Source organism: Sebastes fasciatus, chromosome 22 (assembly GCF_043250625.1).
Source record: "Sebastes fasciatus isolate fSebFas1 chromosome 22, fSebFas1.pri, whole genome shotgun sequence".
Taxonomy (NCBI): domain Eukaryota; kingdom Metazoa; phylum Chordata; class Actinopteri; order Perciformes; family Sebastidae; genus Sebastes; species Sebastes fasciatus.
In genome coordinates this window covers 16,136,078-16,157,923 of record NC_133816.1, presented here as the reverse complement: position 1 = coordinate 16,157,923, position 21,846 = coordinate 16,136,078, and the positions used below count along the sequence as shown (strand labels likewise).

Sequence of the window (21,846 nt, the reverse complement as noted above, 5' to 3'; positions counted from 1 at the left end):
CGGTGCTGTTGATGATACGTGACACTGTGGCCGGTGGGCGCTCTTCCTCATTTTCTGCATTGAGGTAACAAATGAACATATAAATAAAGAAAGAAATACACTTTTCCTACCTACTGCTGCTTTAATTTAGGATGGAAATAATGCTGGATATCCCAGATACTGGAACACATTTTCTGAATTCATTAATACTCTGAGGGTCGGATGGGAAGCGTTGGCGGGCCGGGTGTGGCGTTACTCATATTACTGTTATGTAGACCAGGCAGGTTTCAAAATACACAAAAATTGGTCTTTGTAAATGTTTTATGAGAAAGGAAATCCACAAATACAATACACAATGTGAGAACCTGAATGTAAACAGAACTGTTTAAAACTCCACAGCGGAGGAAACACTGATGCTGGTTGTTATGGCATGGAGACATAATAAGATTTTACTGGCGTCCGGTAGTCGCTTTCAGTCCAGTAACTTTTGCTGCTGGGCGCTGACGTTGCAATGGAATGATTTTCTCTTATCGGCAACATACGTACGTTCTTTGTTTCAGCCGCCCTGTTGACCCTGAAGTCCTCCGCTGAATTCAAGAAGAAAGCTGTGTGGACCAGAGCGTACGGATGGTAGCCCAGAGGAGCCACGACAAGGCTGTTACCGTGGCAACGCATACCGAGGTTCTTCCTGCCTCTGACTGCTGGACTGATGGATGCAGTGATGGCTCTGGATGTGAGAGAATCACTGCAGCAGCATGGACTTTTTTAAGTGAACCGCACTACTTCAAAACGATATCCGCCCATTAAAAGTTCATCAAATACAGGAACTATTTTCTGAGTTTGATTTCGTGGCTCTTGAGTTCAAGATCTTCTATTAAAAATATATTTTAGGGGCCCCATGGCAGCTCACCTGGTAAAGTGGGCGCCCCATGTACCAAAAGGCTGAGTCCTAGCTGCAGCGGCCTGGGGTTTGAATCCGACCCGCATGTCATCCCCTCTCTCTCTCGCCCTTTCACCACTATCACGATCTCTGTCAAATAAAGGCAAAAGCCAAAAAATAATCTTTAAAAAAAAAAAAATGTAATGATCACTCATCAAAATCACAGAATTTAAAAAGTCCCTGTTGTCTTTTCCAAAAAAAAAAAAATTAACTTCAGAGGAATTTCCTGAAAGACTTCCAAACATTCAGTCTTCAGGTGTCATTTCCTTTTCATCTTCTTGTTCCATTTCTCCAGGTGGTGTTGCCTCTCCTTCAGCAGTTGCCAGACTGTTACTGAGGCCCCTAAAACAAGACAAACACTGCTGTTAGAAAGTCAGAAAAACAAGTCTGTAGTCGGTTTTGAATTTATGGCACAAATCTAACAGCCGCAAAAAAGATGGTCATTACAGAATAATACCAGCTGTAGGTGTAAGGCAGTTTACCAAATAAAGCTAAATTAGTGTAAAAAGGTATGTTGACTTCCAAATGTACTTGATAGTGAACGGTTTGTAGTCTCTTTGGTGGAGTTGCTGCATGTTAAGGCACGATGACTTAATTGGTTTAAAAGTCTGACTACAGCCTGACTCACTCACTTAAACTACTAATCCCAATAAATGGTGAATGGACTTGCATTTATATCGTGTCTTTCTAGTCTTCCGACATCTCAAAGCACTTTACACTACATGTCAGCATTCACGCACACATTCATACACTGAATGGTAGAGGCTGCCATGCAAGGTGCCAACCTGCCCATCAGGATCTAATCTAAATACTCATTCACACACCGATGGAGGAGCCGGGGATCGAACCACCGACCTTCCGATTGGTGGACAACCCAATCTATTTCCTGAGCCACCCCACTAGTTAGTTTGAGAGTTACTTGCTAGAACTATTTCTTGACAAACAACAGTGTATCCATCCGCCCAGCACTTCTTTGCAGCCTCTCCGGCTATAGCATGGGTTGCCAGATTTGGTGTTTGAGCACAGGGTTTAGTCTCTGAACAGGCACCTGGCAACCTGATTGGGAGAACAGGACTCTTAAGAAGCTGCACCCAGCTGGAGTTCACCAAGAAATAATTGCAGCACGAAAACTCCCCTCTAAAAGCTCATGGAAAATCTGTCATTTTTTACATCAGTTATTCAAGTACTGTGATCTGATAAAGGTGTTAGAAAACCCCTCATTCTTCCCGCTGCATTGGCACAAATGCAGGTGGACTCATCTTACCGAGAGCAAGAACAGACAGGTAGAGCATCAGGACGAAGGGGAGCGGACTGTGTGTCGACACCGTTGAGTTCAAAGGGCATGACGTTGATGCTGTTGGTTCAACGTAAAGTACGGCCTGGTATATAATGACACCTGAGGAAGAAAAAGGAACACATATAAGATGCTGAACCATTGATATTTGTCTTTCAGAGGCTGTAGCAGTTTTAGAGCTAGAGTGAATCCATCGGAACCAAATCGGATACCGGATACTGGGGTCCATAAATTGGGTATTACTGTAGAGCTGAGACTTGTGGATCCAATGAGTCCAACTGTATTCATGTGTGATGATGTTAGTCCCCGTAGGAGCCATTTCATTGTATTGAGGCTATTTTTTTTAAACTTGACCTCACTGTATAAAATGACCTGTGGTGACCTCTAGGATAATCACAGCCTCATGAAACTTTACAGCCACAAACTAGAGACCTAGAGCATTCAGAGGATGGATGGCTTTCCTAGGTATACTGACACTAAGGGGGTTTTCTGAGCAGTTTACATAACAGAAGTGCTCGCCATCCAATTGCAGAAAAATGCAATTCTTGCAGAAATCTCCAAATGTCAATTTTTTTTTAAACCAAATCACAGCATGTTTTTTTTTCTATGGTGTTCCTGAAAGTCTTGGTGTCTTAATATGGTATTTTGGAGGGATTATTGATCATTTGTATCAATTCTTGAGTAGTAAAAAATGGATAAATTTAGCACTAAATGTGTGTAACAAATGGTATCAACCCAAAAGTTGCTGCGACTGAGTATGCGAATGGCTATCATACTTTAACATAATGTTCTAAACCCTTATACACAATTTATTTTAATTCATTCATTTGTTTTTTATCTCAAATTAATCTTCAGGTTCCCAGCTTTCAGATGATGTACACCACTTCTATATGACATCTACTGCTGACCTGCTATCTCCCACTAAGGACCCCCTGTAGCCCTCTAAAAAAGGCAAGACTGTTGTGGGTCTCAGAGGGTTAACACAGTATGTCTGTTGTCTAAAGGATTCTTAAAGTCAGAACATATTCTGCTGCAGTCCAATAAAGAGCATTTGCTAGTAGAGTTTAAAACTGTATCAGATGTTTTGAAAAGGACACGCACTATGCCAGTAGTGAGTAGTTATCTGTCTACGCCGCCTGTGTGTTACTGATACACTAGAGCTGTCTGTAGTGAACACGTGTTCTTTCCTCACACACACTTCCTGACATTTTATCATCTTCTCTGCTTTGCCAACTCGTTTCCTGTATGCTCACACTACTTCCCTCACACAATACCAGACACATTGAAGCAGCCGCCCGTATTGTGCAACATACTGTATGTGTGTGTCAGGTCAGCTACACTGTAACTGCCCATTGATGATCCTACAGTATGTAATAAATGATTGAGTCACCTTCAGTGGCCACTGACAGGATGTATAAGGGGATCCAGAGTGTGTAGCGGGTCCACAGCATGGCGATGGAGGGTTTATCCATAACACACAGCAGCTCATGTGGGTACCTGTCATCAAAAAGAACACAGCAGGACATAATGACAGACTGTTACACAATAACTGGCAGTGGATTGGATCAGAAGGTAGTCATAGCAAGACATGCCTCAGTTCACCATTACACTTGGCAGCTTATATGCCAGTTTATAATTTATATTCAACCTGGCTTGAATAACCAGTTAGATCAGAGCTCTGCAGACAGACTCTTAGAGGAGAGTGCTTTAACCCCGATTCTATAGCATCTTGACTCTCTCTGTGCTGGTTTGACTCTGTTTCTCAGCTGATTGGTAGCTGAATTAATCCACACTATTTTTATATTAACAATGGATTAAATGACTGTCGTTTGCATAGAAAATATGCTCAAATCATAACATGGCAAACTGCAGCCCAACAGACAACAACAGTTGTTAGCGTGTCAGTGTGCTGACTTGACTATGACTTGCCCCAAACTGCATGTGATTATCATAAAGTGGGCATGTCTGTAAAGGGGAGACTCGTGGGTACCCATAGAACCCATTTTCATTCACATATCTTGAGGTCAGAGGTCAAGGGACCCCTTTGAAAATGGACATGCCAGTTTTCCTCGCAAAAATTTAGTGTAAATTTGCAGCGTTATTTATCCTCCTTCGAGACAAGCTAGTATGACATGGTTGGTATTAATGGATTTCTTAGGTTATCCAGTTTCATATGATGCAAGTATCTTCACTCTAGCTTTAAAAACTCTGTAGACTCCGCTAGAATGGTTGGTGCTATTATTGGTGAGAGGGTGGCACAATTAAATACCAATACATGTGTATTAGATAGATGTGCAGCTGGTTTGCAGCAAAATGGCAAACAGGATGGAAGAAGTTAAATGAAGAGACATGTATGTGCATACCGTAGGAGGTCCAGAATGTTCCACAAGCAGAACTGTGCACACACGACTGGTTTACTCTGGATCTCCTCCAGCATGATGACCATGATCAGCAGGAGGTTCTTCTCCGTTACCTGTCAAAACAGATAGCAGGCACAAAAATCCACCAACCGTTTCAGATGGATAAAGAACGCTCAAATACATGTTTGACGTATAACATGATTAATAATGAGTGTGATACACACTTGGATGAAGCGAGGGAGGAGTCTGGCTTTCTCAATCCCATCTGCGATATGGAAAAGCTCCAGGATGGAGAGCAGCTGGCACAGACTCATCACGAAGCCAACAGAGTAAAATGTGTCTGCTAAGGCATCTGCAAAGTCCAAAAATGAAATTTTATCATATGCCATTTGTGTGGAGGCAAATCCATATTGCTCAGTATTGAATCCTTTGAATACCTTGGCCAAATGAGAGAACCCTGGCTATGGTATTAGCCAGTATCCATGTGTGTCCGCAGAACTGGAACAGGTTATACGAGAAAATGTAGGCAAGCCTGAAGCTGAACCTGAAAGAGAAAAAAAAGTTTTTTGTTCAATCATTATTGACCCTTTCCCCTCTCAGGACATCTTCCCTTGCACAGGTGTAACCAGTTATCATCACTGGTTCCTGCTGGCACAGCTAACTGGCACACTCTCAGTAAATGGAGCATCGTTAATGATGCCGCTATTTCAGGTCAGCTCTGATTATTTTCCTCCGGTCTGTGAAATCTTGCAGATGCCGTTAGGAGCACCGGAGGATACCGAGGAACATGTTTTTTTTCGCCAGGTTACCTGTTTCATGTACTACTGTCAGGATATAGCGACCGTTTTTATAAAAATCATTTTTTTAAAATCATATTTGCTCCAATCTCGCCTACTTCAGCTTTAAACCCCCTCAGAACCCATGATGGAGAAAGTAACTTAATTAATTAATCTTTCATTTAAGTGGCATAACACTAGAATCAAATTAAAAGGTTGCATTGAATGGGTTACTTAAGGAGCATTAATTACTTTTTTGGCCACTTATGGTCAGCAAAACAAGCTGTAACCCACAACATCTGACATATTACCATATGCATTTATTGTGGCTAACATGCAAGCAAACAGCAACATTAGTATTCATTTAAAGTCACAAGTGTCCACCTGACAAATCAGGTCTGTTATTCTCTCTCCTTTTAGCTCTGTTTTGGTCTCCACCAACTCCTGAGGAAAACATCTGTCTCTTTCGCTGCTAAATGCTTCACTATGTTCACAGTCTCTAACTGTTTGCTGCTGAGCAGGTAGTGTACAGTGACTTTATAATATTCTGCAGAAAATGATGTAAATGAGAGCGGTGCGAGTGAACCAAAACAGAACAGTTACGAGCTGTAAAACCAAAACGATGAGCTAAAAGACGCTAAAAAGACTCTGTAGAGCAGAACTGCAGAGTTGGTGATAATATTGTTACTATATAGCCTAAATAAATATTGATTAGTGTAGCTTTAAGTAGCTGTCATCAAATTAAAGAGTTCTTTATTTTAGGAATAAAACAATAGTCATAATGGTTTCTTGCATGCTTAATGCCTAACTAATATTATGTTAATCACTCTATTAATCTATAGTGTTGCTACTAATTCAAACTCTTCCCTATAACAGAATAAAACAATACACCTTCACACATGATATCAGCACAAATAAAGATTTACTGTACAAAAATATAGATTAAAAAACAATCATTATTTAAAGACAACAGTCCTATCTGTCCCCCTGGGTATAGTTTTAAAACTCAGTGCGGCAGATTGGTTCGTACCAATCTGTCAGAACTCTTAACCTACTTTACAGTATTTAGCTGTTAATGCTTGGAGAGGTGACAGAAAGTGAAGCTTTGTATATGATTTGCCTGACATTCCTCAACACGCCCTGTAAAAAACAGAACATTCCTTCCACAGCAACAAACTCCCACACCGCTGTTAAACTCTCACTATACTCACTCACATTCTCTCTCCGAACTCTCCTTTTGTGTCCTTTACGTTGCAGGTAAAGAGGGGCTGCTCATAATCCCAGTCTGGGTTGGAGGAGAATCATTTTGTGGCTCTTTGCAGCAGTTTTCTCCCAGTAAACAGAAAACCCACCCCTTAACTTCATCCTCCTTCACAACTGGGAGCAGAAAAATGTGGCAATATCTGTTTTTTGTAGTGCTTCCTCAGGCTGATTGTTGCAGTTATTACTTTACAGCGAGTAGTAGGAAGTGGACATCCCACATGTGAGTCTGACACTGGATAGTCCCAGCCCTCTAAAAGAAAACTACACACTCACAGGACATGTCTAGAATGCAACAGCACCACCAAACGTGCATGTCTCATAACCTCAGACTGCACACTTTACATGTAAACTAACACTTTGATATACAAAATAACAGCTTAACAGTTAAAAAAAATACCTAACCAAGGTGAAAATGTGCAGCACAATCGACTCCAGATGATCTGTTTAAATTATAAGGACGATGATATTCTATATGTTGTCAACAAAACCCATGATATCACCAAAAGCAACAATGTGTTACTCAATGCTTTCTCACTTCCCTACCCTGTAACTCAGCAGCAACAGCTCTTACTGCGGACATGTGTCTTTAAAAACATGTCAGAACTAGAATGGCATTCTGAGAGCGCAGACCTCCGCCGAGATGCCCGAGTACGATTGCCCCCCCTCTCCGTTCAGCTTGCCCCATCATCCACGTGTATTTTTGTTTATGTTGAGATCAGCTGTACGTTGCGGAGCAGCAGAAAACGCTTCATTCAAACGGGACAGAAACAAAGTAAAACTCACCTAAACCGTCGTCATTACTCTTTCCAACAATCACCAAATGTGCTTTGGTCGACTGTAATTTCACCGAGTTTAATGTGAAAGAAACACAGAATCTAGAGGTGTCCCCCCCTCCTCCCACCACCCCCTACTCTCTCTCTGTCACTCTCTCTGCAGGCAGAAGGAAAGAGGCAGGGTGACGCAATTCCTGAAGCCGGATCATGATCCGGATCGCCACCAAAATCGAATCTAATCTGTTCATTCTGCCACACCCCACCCCTCCGAAAAAAATTATTCAAATCCATCGCGCACTTTTGGAGTAAGCCTGCAAACCAACAAACCAACAAACCAACGCCGGTGAAAACATAATCTCCTTCCTAGGCCTTAGCGGAGGTAAATATATAGTTTCAATGCTCAGTAATTTACTAAAACGGTTGTTTTTATATTTTTTAGACATCAATGGAGCTCTAACTGCACAGAAGAATAACATATATGATACACAACATTACAGGATATAGCCTTGTAGCCATAGGTTGGCTGTGATATGTTACATACTGTTTGTGTGTGTGTGTGTGTGTCAGATTACTGTACATTAGTGTTGTAATTTAACAGTTATTCATCATATTGTCTTATATATTGTACTTTTGTGCATGTAATGTGTTGTTATGGTTTTAAAAAAGAGAGATTAAGCTTTAATATTTCTATATCCAGTCTTTCATGGATTTACAAACACATCCACAGGTGCTGCTCTCAGTAGTATGCACTGCTCTCTAGTGGTGGAAAGAATAAATCCATCCTGCAGAGATCAGAATCATCAAGGTCATAGGTCATAAAACTTTGACAGTAAAGAGTTTGTAAACTGTTTTGTGACTGTTGGTTCAGCCTTTCCTCCAGCATCGCTGTGTTTAGAAGCAACTGTTGACCTCAGGCTGCTTTACTTACATGCATAGTATGCATAGTACTGGTGTGTATTCTGTTATCCCTCATCGCGGGTGGCAGAAAAAGTGAGTGGATTCAGAGGGCATGGAGGGGTCAAGGCCGGGGCAGAGAGGAGGGATCTTACATTTCTGCTCTGGTTAACTGTGTGGATGATAACTTACCTCTCATATGACACTTCAATTAAGATTATGAATGATAAAAAAAATAAAAAAATACACTGAAATTGTCTGTTTCTCGATCAAATCTATTCATTTTCACCTCATTTTCATATACTGTGCAGTAGCTAGTTTTAGGTTATTAAACCGTTTCAGGACATTTGTCTGTGATGGTGTTTGATGAGATTTCAATTTTCTTTTGCTTTTCTAAATGAGAATACCTTTGAAGGTCTAAAGTGAAAAGTTTCGTTTCATCTGGGTTTAAAAATAAGTACGCTAAATGTGAAGTTTCAAATTTTTCTGCTCTTTTTGCTCAAGACTCTCTAGGCTCTAACTCGACAATGTCCAGATGGTGTGCAAGATGGCAGGATGAAGACCAGTAACAATGCAGACGACCTGACACTGAAAGCACACAGACTAAAAATGCACAAGGAGAGCAGGATGATTAGACACCAGGCGGAACAAATCAGGACGGGGCAGACAATCACTAAGGCGGGAAAACACAAGGACAGGAAGTAAAACCAGACATGACACAAGAGGTGAGTGACTTTCAAAATAAAGGGGAGGGGACTCTGAGGGGAACATGAATGTCTGAATGTCAAATTTAATGGTACTGCATCCAATAGACATTTCAGTCTGGACCAAAGTGGTGGAAAGACTAACCGACCGACCGACCGACATTGCGATTCAAAATACAGACTGCTTGTACCTTTACTTTCTCAGTCTTCAGAGAACTCCCTCCAGGGCCACTGAGGACATCATTTAACTGTTTCCACGGACTGAGTAGTCCTCCTTGTGATGTGTAAACTGAGCTTCATGTGTAAAATCAGTAGAGTGACCCTTTAAATCATGACTCATGAAGTTACGTGAGCGTGTCTGAACGAGTCTCTATTAGCTGCTAAAGAAGTCGTCTCGTTGTGCTGTGAGACACAGATAGCTTTTACAAGGTATCTCGTGACTTCTCAGAGCTCCAAACTGTACATTACATATATGATGACCTAAGTGTTAATGGTATGCATTTAGACTGTCACATAGTGGATGTTGTAGGAGAGGAAGGGACGTATTTATCAGTGCGCTCTCCTCATTAACCACTTATGTCGCCTTCTTAATCCTTCTTGATTAATGGCCCAACATGATTGACCGCCTGCTGTTTTAATGTGGACTCCAGAAGTAACCGTATCTCCTCAAGACCCGGAGTCACCAGGCCGGTCTCACTAAAATAGTACGCTAAATATATCCTGTTTGTGCGGCTGGGTTTTCAGTAATTCAGCTCCGGTCAATGTTTGGAGCAACAACTGAGGTTCACAGGCCCGGACCTGTGGCCCAGACCTGTGACCGAAAAACGTGTGTAGCATGACAAATCTGGAGATGAATTAGTATAGAAAAACTTCCATACAAGACTCTTACATTTAATCCAGACTGAGGCTGCATTGACAGGAAAGCTGAGTGTCCCATTTCTGGGTTCATTCCCTCACACATGACACAAATTGGAGCATTTTGTAATCAGTTAGAACAACAAGAAGCTGCTTTAATACCGATTTTTCTTTTGCCATGTGGACTTTATGGATATATGCATGTGTCTTGTTGCCTTTGAGTGCAAAAACTGGAAGGCTATGTTTACAATGTTGCATGTTTACTAAATCTTAACACGCAATTTTGAATTTTTACTGAGATCATTTTTTGTCCATAGATTATTCACACTGTTGCAGGGCCGTATTAACCTGCTTGGAGGCCCAGGGGCAAAATGCTGAGCCCCTATTAACGCCGCCTTTGTACCCCTTCACTGTGTATTGTCTATATTATTCCCAGCACAAAGGTTTGCTGTGTGGTAATGTGATTAAACGCAAATTATATCCAGCATATGCACCACATAAACACAATATAAAATGAACATTTTGAGTAGGCTTCTCTCTCAACCTCTATTTATTTCATTCTTAAAGCTGCAGTGCGTAGAAATGGAGTAAATTTATTTTTTATAAAACGTCACTATATCCTGACAGTAGTGCATGAGACAGGTAATCTGAATTTGATCAGAATTCGTGTTAACGTGTTATTATCGCGTTAACTTTGATAGCCCCAACCCGTTGTTGAGACGGGTGAGGCAGTGGGATGAGAAGGAGGCTATATGACCGCAGGCTTTTCAGGTCACCTTCCATTGTGGCCATTCAGAACAAACACTTATGACACTTCCTGCCATATGCCCTAGTTCATTTCAAGCATATTGTGGCCTTTTATCAGCTCAGTTGACACTGCTTTAGTGATGTATATTTCAATATTCCCTGACAACATTACAGCATCGAGAGATGACCACTTTTGGAAAATATTGAGACAGTAAGACTCCAACTAAATTGTGTTCAGAACAAGCTGGAGCACAGAATACCTGTAGTTATAGAACCAGACATAATCTCTGCATGGTTCTTGTCAGCATTGCTATCAGCTCATACTATTATAGGATATTGCTCGGATACTTGTATCGCAGTCTTTGACACAAGTAGAGCAGAGTTTCACCCAGTTAAGCTCCGGGTCATCTCTGGTTTCCCACACAGTATCTACTGTATTTACACTGCTGGCAGAGGGTGACGGGGAGATTTTGTTGCCTACCAACAGCAGACATCACAAGAACCCCTCATAGCCTGGTGGTGAGTTCAGGTTCCTGCCAGCCAACCATCAGCCTTCGCAGTTATTCATTTCAATTAGACTTGACTCCCTGACGATGGCTGAGTTCTACAGGACTGGAAACTAGAGTGGGGATTACACTTATATATATCTAAGCCTCATCCTACTGACACTGATGCTAAATCATGTTTATTATCATATATTGTTCTTAGATAGATAGATAATAGATTCGATTTTTAATAATTTTTCAAGGTCTGGTGGCATAAATTGGTGAAAAAGCTGCACTTATCAATATTTTATATTAACAATGGATCATAATGTGAACTATGTAGGTTCTACTGCGCTTTTTAGCCTTTTTTAGCTCAATGTTTTGGTTCAGTCTCGCTGTTCTGATTATCCTTGTTGCTGCAGCTGTTCTTAGCTATTGAGCTCTTATAAGCCAGATGTTTTTCTAACAACCTGTATCCAGTGGACCTGCTCTAGGAGTCATTAGTGGGAAAAACACTTAAATAGTACACCTTCCTATTTTGTTTATTCCTAACCAAGATCTGGTGTAAGAGCTTTTTCTCCCTCTTACCACTCATCTAATATTCAATATTCATAATTATGGCCCCTGTGACCTTTTTGCTCCATTTGTTGAGGGTAGGGCTGGGTATCGTTAAAAAAAATGATGATGCCAGTACCAATACCAGTGACCTTAAAGTGATACCGATACCAATAGAGTACTTTATTCCTTACCCATCGTGTGAATGGAAGCTGTGTGTGTGTTCCACTGGCTAGCTAATCACCACCGCACTGCACAGCGCTCATATTGTAGTTACCGCAGATAATGCCGACCCACGGTTGCGGGCCGGCATTGTCGCGGAACCGGGGAACGTCCCCCCTCGCCCTCCACGTTGCAATAAATCGAAGAATGCTCGATGGCCGATTGGCTGTGAGCAGAATAGTAATTTTTTTGTAGATACTGCTTGGTACAGGGTTGTTTCGGTCCATATCTTAAAGTTTGCTCCGGCTGGTGGGCGGTGCTTGGTATTTCCTCAACTGATCTCAACATGGCTGCCAGGTCATAAACTTTCTCATTTTACATTTAAACCGTACACTACAAGATGTTTCTGAAAACATTTGAGGCGAGAAATAGGCATCACAGTAACAGAATATTGATTCATATTTGATCAGCGCTGCCTAGTTTGACCGTTTGATCGGTTAAATGTGACCTACTTATGCTTTGGACCCACTGGCATCTTTGAAAGGCCTCTGGTGGTCCCAGGACCCCAGACTGGCCCCCTGACACAGGGTAACCCCCCTGAGAGCTTCAGCAGTCAAACGTGCACAGTGGCTCACTCCTCATGGGGGTGTGTTGTTGCTGAGCTGTTGTCACTTGGGTGTTTATCTGCCAGACAGCCTTCATTTGAGGTGTCACACAACCCTGCATACATTCCCTCCTGTCTAACATAGCTGCACTTTTAACATTTTGCCCCGGTGCCTATATTTGATCTTGACGTGTATTTTTAAAAACAGCCAGTCGGTCTGTTGTCGGTTATCTGTTGGTCCGAGAGAAATGGGGCAGTCAGGGGATCGGGCTTCTTGTCTCTTGACTTGACTTTAAGGGGACATATCATGTTCATTTTCAAGTTCATACATGTTTGTAATGTAATGTCTGTCTGAGTATACCTGTATTCACCCTCTGTCTGAAACGCCTGTCTCTTTGGGCGGTATATTCTAATGAGCATGTGACATAGGAAGGGGAGCCAAATCTGAATGACTTGTTGAATCACATGTTTTCTTATCTAGGGTTGGTAGACACTCCAGATACCCAGATGGATGTGCCCAAGCACTGAAAAAGTGAGTTTTTTTATGATATTTCCCCTTTAAATCAATTTTGAAACTACAATGTGTTCCTGTATCTTGAAATGTATCTTGATGCACAAATATTCAACCTTATTTTAGGAACTACTTGAAACCAGCTGTTTTGAAATGAAAACAGGTAAGAAAATGCTTGATTCTTTTCACTTTTTTAAAGAAAATAATACTTTAAAGACTCGGTTACAGACTAAAATTGATTGAAAAGATTGTTTTTTTAAGAATCTGATCACATATTTTGTATAAAAAATCTGATTCCCTAACTAAAGCTGTCAGATAACTGTATATTTCACTCAGAAATGTAGTGAAGGTGAAGTATAAAGTAACATAAAATAGAACTAGTTTGCTCAAGGAAAGTATAAGTAAATGCCAGACTATGTAACCAGCCTATTTCTCTGGGACTGGCTTTCATATTGCATAATTGCGCAGGTTCTCAACCATCTTATTTATTATCTGTGATGTCTTTTTTATATAGCTGTCTCTTCTAGCTTTAGCTCTTTAGTGACTTCTTTAATGGTGTGTCTCGTCTGTTTTATACATTGTTGGGGAGAACAATATTTCACTTCCGTGTATGCAGAGTGTGTACTATGGTAGTGGCAATAAAGAATCTTTAATCTTGAAATTTACTTAGTTACTTTTCCACTACTGATTACAAGCGATCAACTTTGATTTTAAAATTATAGTCAGAAATAAAATGAAAAATTTAATTAATTAATGTTATAATAAGATATGGTAGATTCATGCACCTCATTAGTTGTGATTTATTACATAGTAATAAGATATTTTGTCCTTGATATTGAGTCCTCTCAACGTCCCCTATTGGTCCGCGAACCCCAGCTTTAGAACCATGTGTGCCTAGAGACAGTAGTTAGTGTCTCTGCTCCTTTTTAGATACTCGGCTTTGGACTTCATATCGTGGTGAAGAGGAATGTCTGGAGTGCTTCCCTGTCACCAGAGTGTCTGTCTAACTGGAGCTTTGCGCTCATGCAGCACCATCTGTGCGTAAAAGACTGAGGAGCTCCGTCTCTGCAACTTCTATCAGACGACCAAATGTGAAGTTAAACCAAACCGGTTTCAGCTATGAAGTCAGAGCAAAGCTGTGTGGAGACACCCGAGAAACAAGACGTTGATTTGGAATTAGTGGACGTGAACACAGGAGGGGAAAACCTGGAGAAGGACTGTGACTCTGGTGAGAGAAACCATATGTCTGTCCTTATTAACAGCAGCAGCTGCGCCGGAGGTCTGCGCGCAACGGAAACAAAACATGACTTTGCAATGAAAAACAATATTGCAACTAAGAGGAAAGAGGATGCAGGAGTTGGGAAATGTGCAGAAGATGTCAAGGAGAATCCCTCTAATCCATCAGATCTCCCAAAGTCAGAGGATTGCCTCAATCCAGGAGACAAAAGCGACACCATAACGCAGCCAGAGGTGTCCAAAAGAGAGACAGAAGACACACCAAGCGATGAGGACTGTGGTGATGATTATCCATGCGGGAGAAGAAGTGAGTCAGATGATTATGACGAAGAGGAGGATGATGATGATGATGTTACTTTGGTGCTTTCCGACGACTGCGTCCCATGCGTAACCGAGGATGAGTGCCATTACATTACCACGCACGAGATCCTGCTCTCGGAGCTTTCTGACCAGCACGAGGAGGAGGATTGCGACCTCAGGGTGGGCTCCTCCACCTCCACCATTGAGGATGACAACAACCAGGTGTACTCTTTTGTCGATTACGCACCATTGGACGCAGCATTGGACGCAGCATCAGTCAGCACTCTGCTTGAAAGTGATCCATGTGACCTGGCCAAGTTCACCAGCTCAGATGAGAGTGTGTCGAAGCCCCAGCAGCAGCAGCAGGAGCAGCAGTGCAATGGCAACAGTGCTGGACAGATCCACCTGTCAATCAGAGCCACTTCTCGAGCTATAAATGACCCTGGCAGCATCCAAGAGCAGGGAAATATCCTTTATCATGCCAGGCGCTCCGGGGACACGAGTCGCTATGTGTTTAGTAGGGGAGTTGATGGGAATGGGAAGGCAGAGACGTTGTGTGAGGGAATTGCAAATCGCAAATTGAGGGGAAAAGAGGTCACCGACTATTCCAGTGGTGCGTCCAGTGATCTGGACGACGCTGACAAGGAGGTGCGCAACCTGACAGCCAAAACCTTCAAGAGCCTGGCGTATCCTTATTTTAATGCCATCAATTTCAGCACCTCCAGTGAGTCATCTGCATCAGAGCACGGCAAAGGGACCGGGATAAGGAACAGGTGGTCCACGTTTGTCGACCTGAAATATGGCAATATGTCAAAGGGACTGGACCAAAGTGTTGTTTCCCATCAAAACTCATTTGCCAAAAATCTAGACAATAGAGGTTATAAGGGCATTGCACTGGCGAGCATCAAACCACCGCCCAAGATCTTCACTCTGAATGGCAACTCGTCATCAAAGCAAATCGAGGAGCTGATGCATGGGGAATTCAGTCAGGGTGGAGTGATCAGACTCACAGAGACTCTGAATTTTCGTTGCAATGTGAAATCAGGAATGCATGGAGGAGAAAGACACACTAAGTTTGCAGAAAAGTTTGCTGCAGGATCACGTTCCACAGATGAGGTTACCAACAGGTTGCCAAGCACAAGCAGCCAGAGGAAAGGGAGAGGGGCCAGCAATGAGTCGCCCTGCAAAACCATGGAAGACACGCACAAGAAAGCCATATTCGCCTCGAGTCTGATCAAGAATGTGATCTCTAAGAAGATGCAATTCGAGCAGGAGCGCAAGATGGAGAGAGGGGAGATCAGAGAGACGCATCCGAAGACTTCTCCGTGCGTAATGCACCAGGAGCTGCACAGACAGAGCTCCAAGTTTTCCGAGAGCAGCTCTGACTATGCCATAATGTTGGATGAGTTAGGAGACATGGTGGACAGTGGCTCATGTGATACCAGGAGCGACTCTCGAAGACATCATGCACCAGAAACTAATTTGGAACCACCAACAAATGAAGCTTGGATGATCGATACTAAAAAAAGCGCATTGGAAGCATCCAAAACTTGCACGTTGCTTCGCAGCCAAAATAGCGCGTTCAGGTGCTGGAAGGACGAGGAGCTAGAGTTACAAAAGAAGGATCATAAAAACGATACGGAGAAGTCAGCCAACGAGAAAGAAGACGAAGGGGATCAGTACTCAGCAGGCAAACCGACTAAAATGTCCCATTTGTTTGTGCCAAGTATCCAACTGCTGTCCAGTGAAGGAGAAGTTGGACAGGAGCAGCTGCAGGACAGGAGTTATTCTCCATATGGAGACGGAGATGGGACGGTATGCATTGAAGACTCCAGGACTGTGGCAACATCTAAATCTCCTGAAATCAAAATTAACTTAAGGTGCGTCAGATACAATAAAAAGGAGCCTTTTGGCGTCTCCAAACTGCGCGCTCCTAATATAGGCTGTAACGCAGCCAGCAGCCTCATCAGAACAGATGACTCGAAATGCCAGGCGTTGGCTGCAGCTCTGCAGAAGGGTGAGTCGACAGATAAAGTGCCACATTTCATGGTGAGAGACATTCGAGATAATAAAGGAAAGCTGCAGACCCCCATACACCAAGTGAGAGACGTGCGTAAATTGGTTAAAAGTTCCTATCACTTTGTTTCTTTGGATAACAACGAGAATAATAAATCTGCTGACTCAGAGCAAAAGAAGCAAATGTCCTATCGAAATCCAAATTCTGTGTCCCCTATTGTGATCAAATGTCAGTCTGTGAATACAAATAATAATGGAAAATATTCTGATCTCACTGAGTCATCTAAACAGGAGACTTTGGATATGGACAGGTCGTCTCCAGAGGGCGCCAGAAATGCTCCACTGCAAAGGGCAGCAGAGAGGAGAGCACCCTCAGATGGAGTTGCTGGATTGAGTATTGAAAGCAAAACAGGTTCAAAGAAGCAGGAAAAGACATCAGATATCACAGATAAGAAACCTGAGTCGAAGATGGCGAACCAGGGGGCTTTGGAGAAACTCCAGGCTGCGGTGAAAACCATGGAGCAGCTCTATAAATTTGAAAAAAATGAATGGAAACGGAGGAATGAGACACATCTCCTGGGAGACGGCAGTCTGCTTTCACTGATAGCCAGAGAAGACCATGGAGGACCTGAGGAGGAAGGAGCCAGAGGGTTCAACATGGACAGGATAGTCCGAAGAGACTCCTATCCCAACAATGACAAGACGCCACCAGCAAGGGCGTCCCCTGGCACTGATGGCCTGCTGATGCGAGAGGACAAAGACCTCCCTATGGTCTTTCAGACTCCCTCAACTAGCCGTGAGGACAGGCTGGTTGCGAGGTCAATGCAAGCCTCTGGCACCGCAGGGAACAAAAACATGTTCAGCCTCAGCTCTAGCCTTAAGACCTCCACAAAGATGCCCAAGCCAAACGCCATCACACAAACACCTTTCAGCGCCAAAAGCTTCGTCCCAAAGTCCCCAAAATTGCCTGTGTCCTCAAGAAACAGCCAGAGGAAGCTAAGTGGGAATGAAAGAGCTGAATCAAAGGAGGCGGAGAGGTCAATACAGGAGCTCTTTAGCGCCTCAGCTGACAACGAGAACTACCTAACCATTCCGGTCAAGTCTCACGCCAGCAGGAACAAACCTGCAGCCTCATCTGCTGATAAAACATCAGTGTACACATATAGCACCCAGACACAACCAACAACTCCTACAGGACACTTGGGATCCAGCGCCAGGGGCTTTGAAGACCACTACCAATCCCCTCAACGCTCCAGCATTGTGATGGACACACGCTCACCAGAGATCCCTCCTGCCACCATCTACCACTCTTTGCCATATGGCATGTCCACCAATCAGCCTCAGGTGTACTGCTTCTCTCCGGCGATCACCCCTGCTCCCACCTTAGACCCCTTCCAGGCCACCCAGAGGAAGATGCTCCTGGATCCCACCACTGGAAACTACTACCTGGTGGACACTCCCGTGCAGCCGGCCACCAAGCGCCTCTTTGACCCGGAAACGGGCCAGTATGTGGACGTGCCCATGCCGCAAGCTCCTATGACCCCGGTGCCCATGCCGATCTCACCTTTGGCCCTCAGTCCAGCAGCGTATGGACACACCTACATGATCTACCCAGGCTTCATGCCGACGCCGTCCGTGATCCCGGCCCGGACGCTGGTGCACTCGCACATGTCGGTGCAGTCGGAGGCGGAGGGCGGAGAGAGAGCCTTGTCGCAGCAGACTGAGGGCATGTACATGGAGAGTCCCTTCTACATGGCTACTGGGAAGTCTCCTCTCCAGGCGGCCTACGCCGCTCAACAGCAGGCCACCGTCGGCAGGCCGCCGCACGGCCTCTCCGGCGTCAAGCAGCCGGTCATCAGCATCACCTCCCAGCAGGGGCCCCGGATCATCGCTCCACCCTCGTTTGACGGGACCACCATGAGCTTCGTGGTGGAGCACAGATGAGCGGCAGCTTACCTGGACAGGTGAGTAGTTCTCACCATTAAGCCTGTGTATGTACAGGTTTGAGCAGATCTGAGTGAACTACGATGATGTATTGTGTCGTGTGTATAGATTAACTGATTTTTTTTTTTGTTGTTTAAAAAAGTGCATTTTGCCGCCGTACAAAACACTTTTCAGTCCATTGGAAGAATAGATAATACATTTTGGCGAGGAAAAACTGTTTTTCAAAGGGGTCCCTTGACCTCTGACCTCTAGATATGTGAATGTAAATGGGTTCTCTGGGTACCCACGAGTCTCCCCTTTACAGACATGCCCACTTTATGATAATCACATGCAGTTTGGGGGCAAGTCAGCACACTGACACACTGACAGCTGTTGTTGCCTGTTGGGCTGCAATTTGCCATGTTATGACTTGAGCATATTTTTTATGCTAAATGCAGTACCTGTGAGGGTTTCTGGACAATATTTGTCACTGTTTTGTGTTGGTAATTAATTTCCAATAATACATTTATATATATATTAAAATAAAAAAAACATATTTGCCCACTCCCATGTTGATAAGAGTATTAAATAGTTGACAAATCTCCCTTTAAGGTACATTTTGAACTGATAAAAATGTGTGATTAATATGCGATTAATTATGATAAAATATTTTAATCGATTGACAGCCCCAATAAATACAGATTAAATAATAATAATCAATCCATTTCATCCACTTCATTATTGGCTGTTATTCAGATCTTGCTATCACATAATGTCTCTGTTTGTCTTGATCAACACATAAAGACTTTGTGGTGTAAAGTGGCATCATGAAATAAAAAACAGACTTTGGAAAAAGGACATTTTTAAATAAAAACTACTGGATCTTAATTATTTATTTATTTAATTCTAAATGGCACATTACCAATCGGACTTCATTTCCTGGCTAAAAGTTGTCATAGTTCTAAAAACTGACTTGAGAACGAACATTGGAAACATTAAAAATAAAATGTGCTGAAAATGGATTAAAAAAAGTACTTGCAGTAAACTCTGTTATTAAGATAAGAAGCAGGATGAAATAACATTTCATAATAGCAAGCTGTATGTAAAATGTGTTATTTTATACATGCACTGTATATCTTCATATGATTATTTATTTCACAGTGTTTTATTAATTTATTCTGAACACTATGTGTTTTCATAGAGGCTCTCATCTAACCTCAAAAGGCTTCAGCACATAACGGATTAGTGGCACATTCTCCATGTGACGATTTAACATCTATACCCTGAAGGCAACTTATTCATTTATATCTATTTATGAATTTTCTGCTATCATGTCAATTGGAAAAGGACATTAAGCGTGCAAACCAGTCACGTACTAGGATTCAACATGCATTCAAACGGAGGAGACGCCATGTGATTGTAAAGTTTGCAACTGAGCACCTCAGCGGGCGCTAGCATTCAAAAGCTGTGAGAGATACAGAGGATTAAACTGGTATAAGATTCTTCATGAGTTAAGGTGTTTGAATGTCTACGGTGGACTTAGTGAGTGCAGGAGTAAAAGGTCAGGCGATGGCAGGGGGTTTCTATGTGTACACACAGACTGCTTCAGCTGCTGCTGGACATCAAGTGGCGGCGTGGCAGGTCAGAGTCAGCCGGCTTTTTATAGGAGCAGTCATTTGAAGACAGAGAGAGTGAGAAGCCGGGTTCGCATGGCCTCTCATCAGCAATTACATAAACACAACATGCAACATAGCAGCAGAACTTTTGGAGTTCCCCTTCTCACAGAGCCACATACTGGAGGGTCCAGTTATGTTTTAAAAAGAAAACAGCGGGTAGTCTGATAGTCTGGAGACGGGAGGAATGGGCTTTTGAGTGGAAGGTAATTTAAATCCTACTTACTGGATGCAAAACTGTATGTGGAGAACGTCAAGTGATGAAATAACGCTCCAAAGTTAGGCTAAATTTTGGCGAGGAAAAACTGGCATGGCCATTTTCAAAGGTGTCCCTTGACCTCTGACCTCAAGATATGTGAATGAAAATGGGTTTTATGGGTACCCACGAGTCTCCCCTTTACAGACATGCCCACTTTATGATAATCACATGCAGTTTGGGGCAAGTCATAGTCAAGTCAGCACACTGACACACTGACAGCTGTTGTTGCCTGTTGGGCTGCAGTTTGCCATGTTATGATTTGAGCATATTTTTTATGCTAAATGCAGTACCTGTGAGGGTTTATGGACAATATGTGTCATTGTTTTGTGTTGTTAATTGATTTTCAGTAATACAAATATAAATACATTTGCATAAAGCAGCATATTTGTCAACTCCCATGTTGATAAGAGTATTAAATACTTGTCTGTTGTGTTTTCTTGGTTCCCAACAGGGCTGAGCTCTGAGCGGATGCTGGACTGCTCTGGGTTTGTTTTATTGGCTGGAGGTGATGGATTGGGGCTCTGGTATAAAAGGGCTAATTTTGCATCCTGTCTCACCTTTTCTAACTTGTACAAGATGTGTATAAAGTGTGTATTTCTTGTTTTATAACATCACATTTGTGAAAAATGTGGAAGACTTCATTTGTAGGCCTATATTGCATATACTTTGCTAGCACAGTAATTTATTAGCTTTTAAACTAATCAGTTTTTGTAATTTATTTCATTTTACAACACATTATTGCATTATACTTTTTATGATGACTGTATCTAACATAATATCTATACCAGTTGACATTTTCTTACCATCTCTTGCGTGTTGGATTTTATGTCACTACTCTTGCTTTATAATGCACAAAAGTCTGCATTTAGCAATATTTGTTTTTGTGTCATAATTAGTTAATCAACCACGCTGAATTCATTAACATAATACTATTGATACAATGTGTGTGTTGAACCTATACAATGGTTAAGTTTTGATCTATTATATTGAGAGTTTATTCATTATTCCCTGATCACACCAAAATAAAACTGGACAATCCTTCTTCCTTCTCACTGAAATGTAAATAATAAGGTTTTAGTTTAAAGAGCAGTGCAGCTACAGGATGCTCTACTGTGTGACCTGCAGACCGTTTGACGTGTATTTCAATGTGTATCGCTGTTTCTAAGTAATTATTTTGACACTGACTTTTGGTTTAGGATCTGCTGGCCAGTCCATCCTTTACTGTTTGTTACTGTCTTTAGGCCACGAAAAAATCCAGTCCAACCCAGTTGATCAAACATTTTTGATAGGGTAGCGCTCTGTTTGTATAATGTTTATCAATCCGTTCACTTGGTTGTCAATCTGAGCACACAGATTTCATGCAAATATTTTCTTCCACCATATGACCACAGGCAGGCGGCTCCGTAGAAAACTGATCTTGCTGTTGAGTTTTTTTAAACGTAGAGGCAGAAATCTAAGACACACAACTCAACACCCAGTGAAAATAAAACTATGACTAGACACCACTAGAGGTAAGGGAGAAAATATGTTTCTTTCT

General features: G+C 42.4%; 3 protein-coding genes across 3 annotated transcripts in view; 2 read left to right on the top strand and 1 right to left on the bottom strand.

Moving 5' to 3' along the window:
• The window catches only part of focad (focadhesin), a 28,595-nt gene extending 27,792 nt beyond the window's left edge, over window positions 1-803 (top strand). Inside the window, exon 44 of the mRNA XM_074624068.1 lies at window positions 540-803. Within this exon, the coding sequence (XP_074480169.1) occupies window positions 540-613 (74 nt within the window). The 3' untranslated portion in view covers window positions 614-803. The remainder of the gene's footprint in view (window positions 1-539) is intronic.
• hacd4 (3-hydroxyacyl-CoA dehydratase 4) lies at window positions 292-6,814 on the bottom strand. The gene is made up of 7 exons (XM_074624080.1): window positions 6,565-6,814; window positions 5,011-5,117; window positions 4,798-4,925; window positions 4,577-4,686; window positions 3,604-3,710; window positions 2,184-2,315; window positions 292-1,261 (listed from the first exon to the last, which is right to left on the bottom strand). Coding segments are annotated over exons 1-7 (669 nt in total). The 5' UTR covers window positions 6,567-6,814; the 3' UTR covers window positions 292-1,178.
• A 7,141-nt stretch (window positions 6,815-13,955) lies between these two features.
• Window positions 13,956-21,013, top strand: c22h4orf54 (chromosome 22 C4orf54 homolog). Its single transcript, XM_074624114.1, has 2 exons — window positions 13,956-18,418; window positions 20,761-21,013. The coding sequence occupies exon 1, from the start codon at window positions 14,022-14,024 to the stop codon at window positions 18,396-18,398; it is 4,377 nt and encodes a 1,458-aa protein (XP_074480215.1). The 5' UTR covers window positions 13,956-14,021; the 3' UTR covers window positions 18,399-18,418; window positions 20,761-21,013.
• Window positions 21,014-21,846: the final 833 nt, after the last annotated feature.

What these genes read in the sequence shown, in the direction of transcription:
- hacd4 (XM_074624080.1), bottom strand. An exon ending in GGTTCTCTCATTTGGCCAAG is followed by an intron (nt 4,926 to 5,010) that starts GTATTCAAAGGA and finishes TGGACTTTGCAG; the next exon opens with ATGCCTTAGCAGACACATTT. An exon ending in TCCTCCCTCGCTTCATCCAA is followed by an intron (nt 4,687 to 4,797) that starts GTGTGTATCACA and finishes CTGTTTTGACAG; the next exon opens with GTAACGGAGAAGAACCTCCT.
- c22h4orf54 (XM_074624114.1), top strand. Translation starts at nt 14,022, where the DNA reads ATGAAGTCAGAGCAAAGCTGTGTGGAGACACCCGAGAAACAAGACGTT.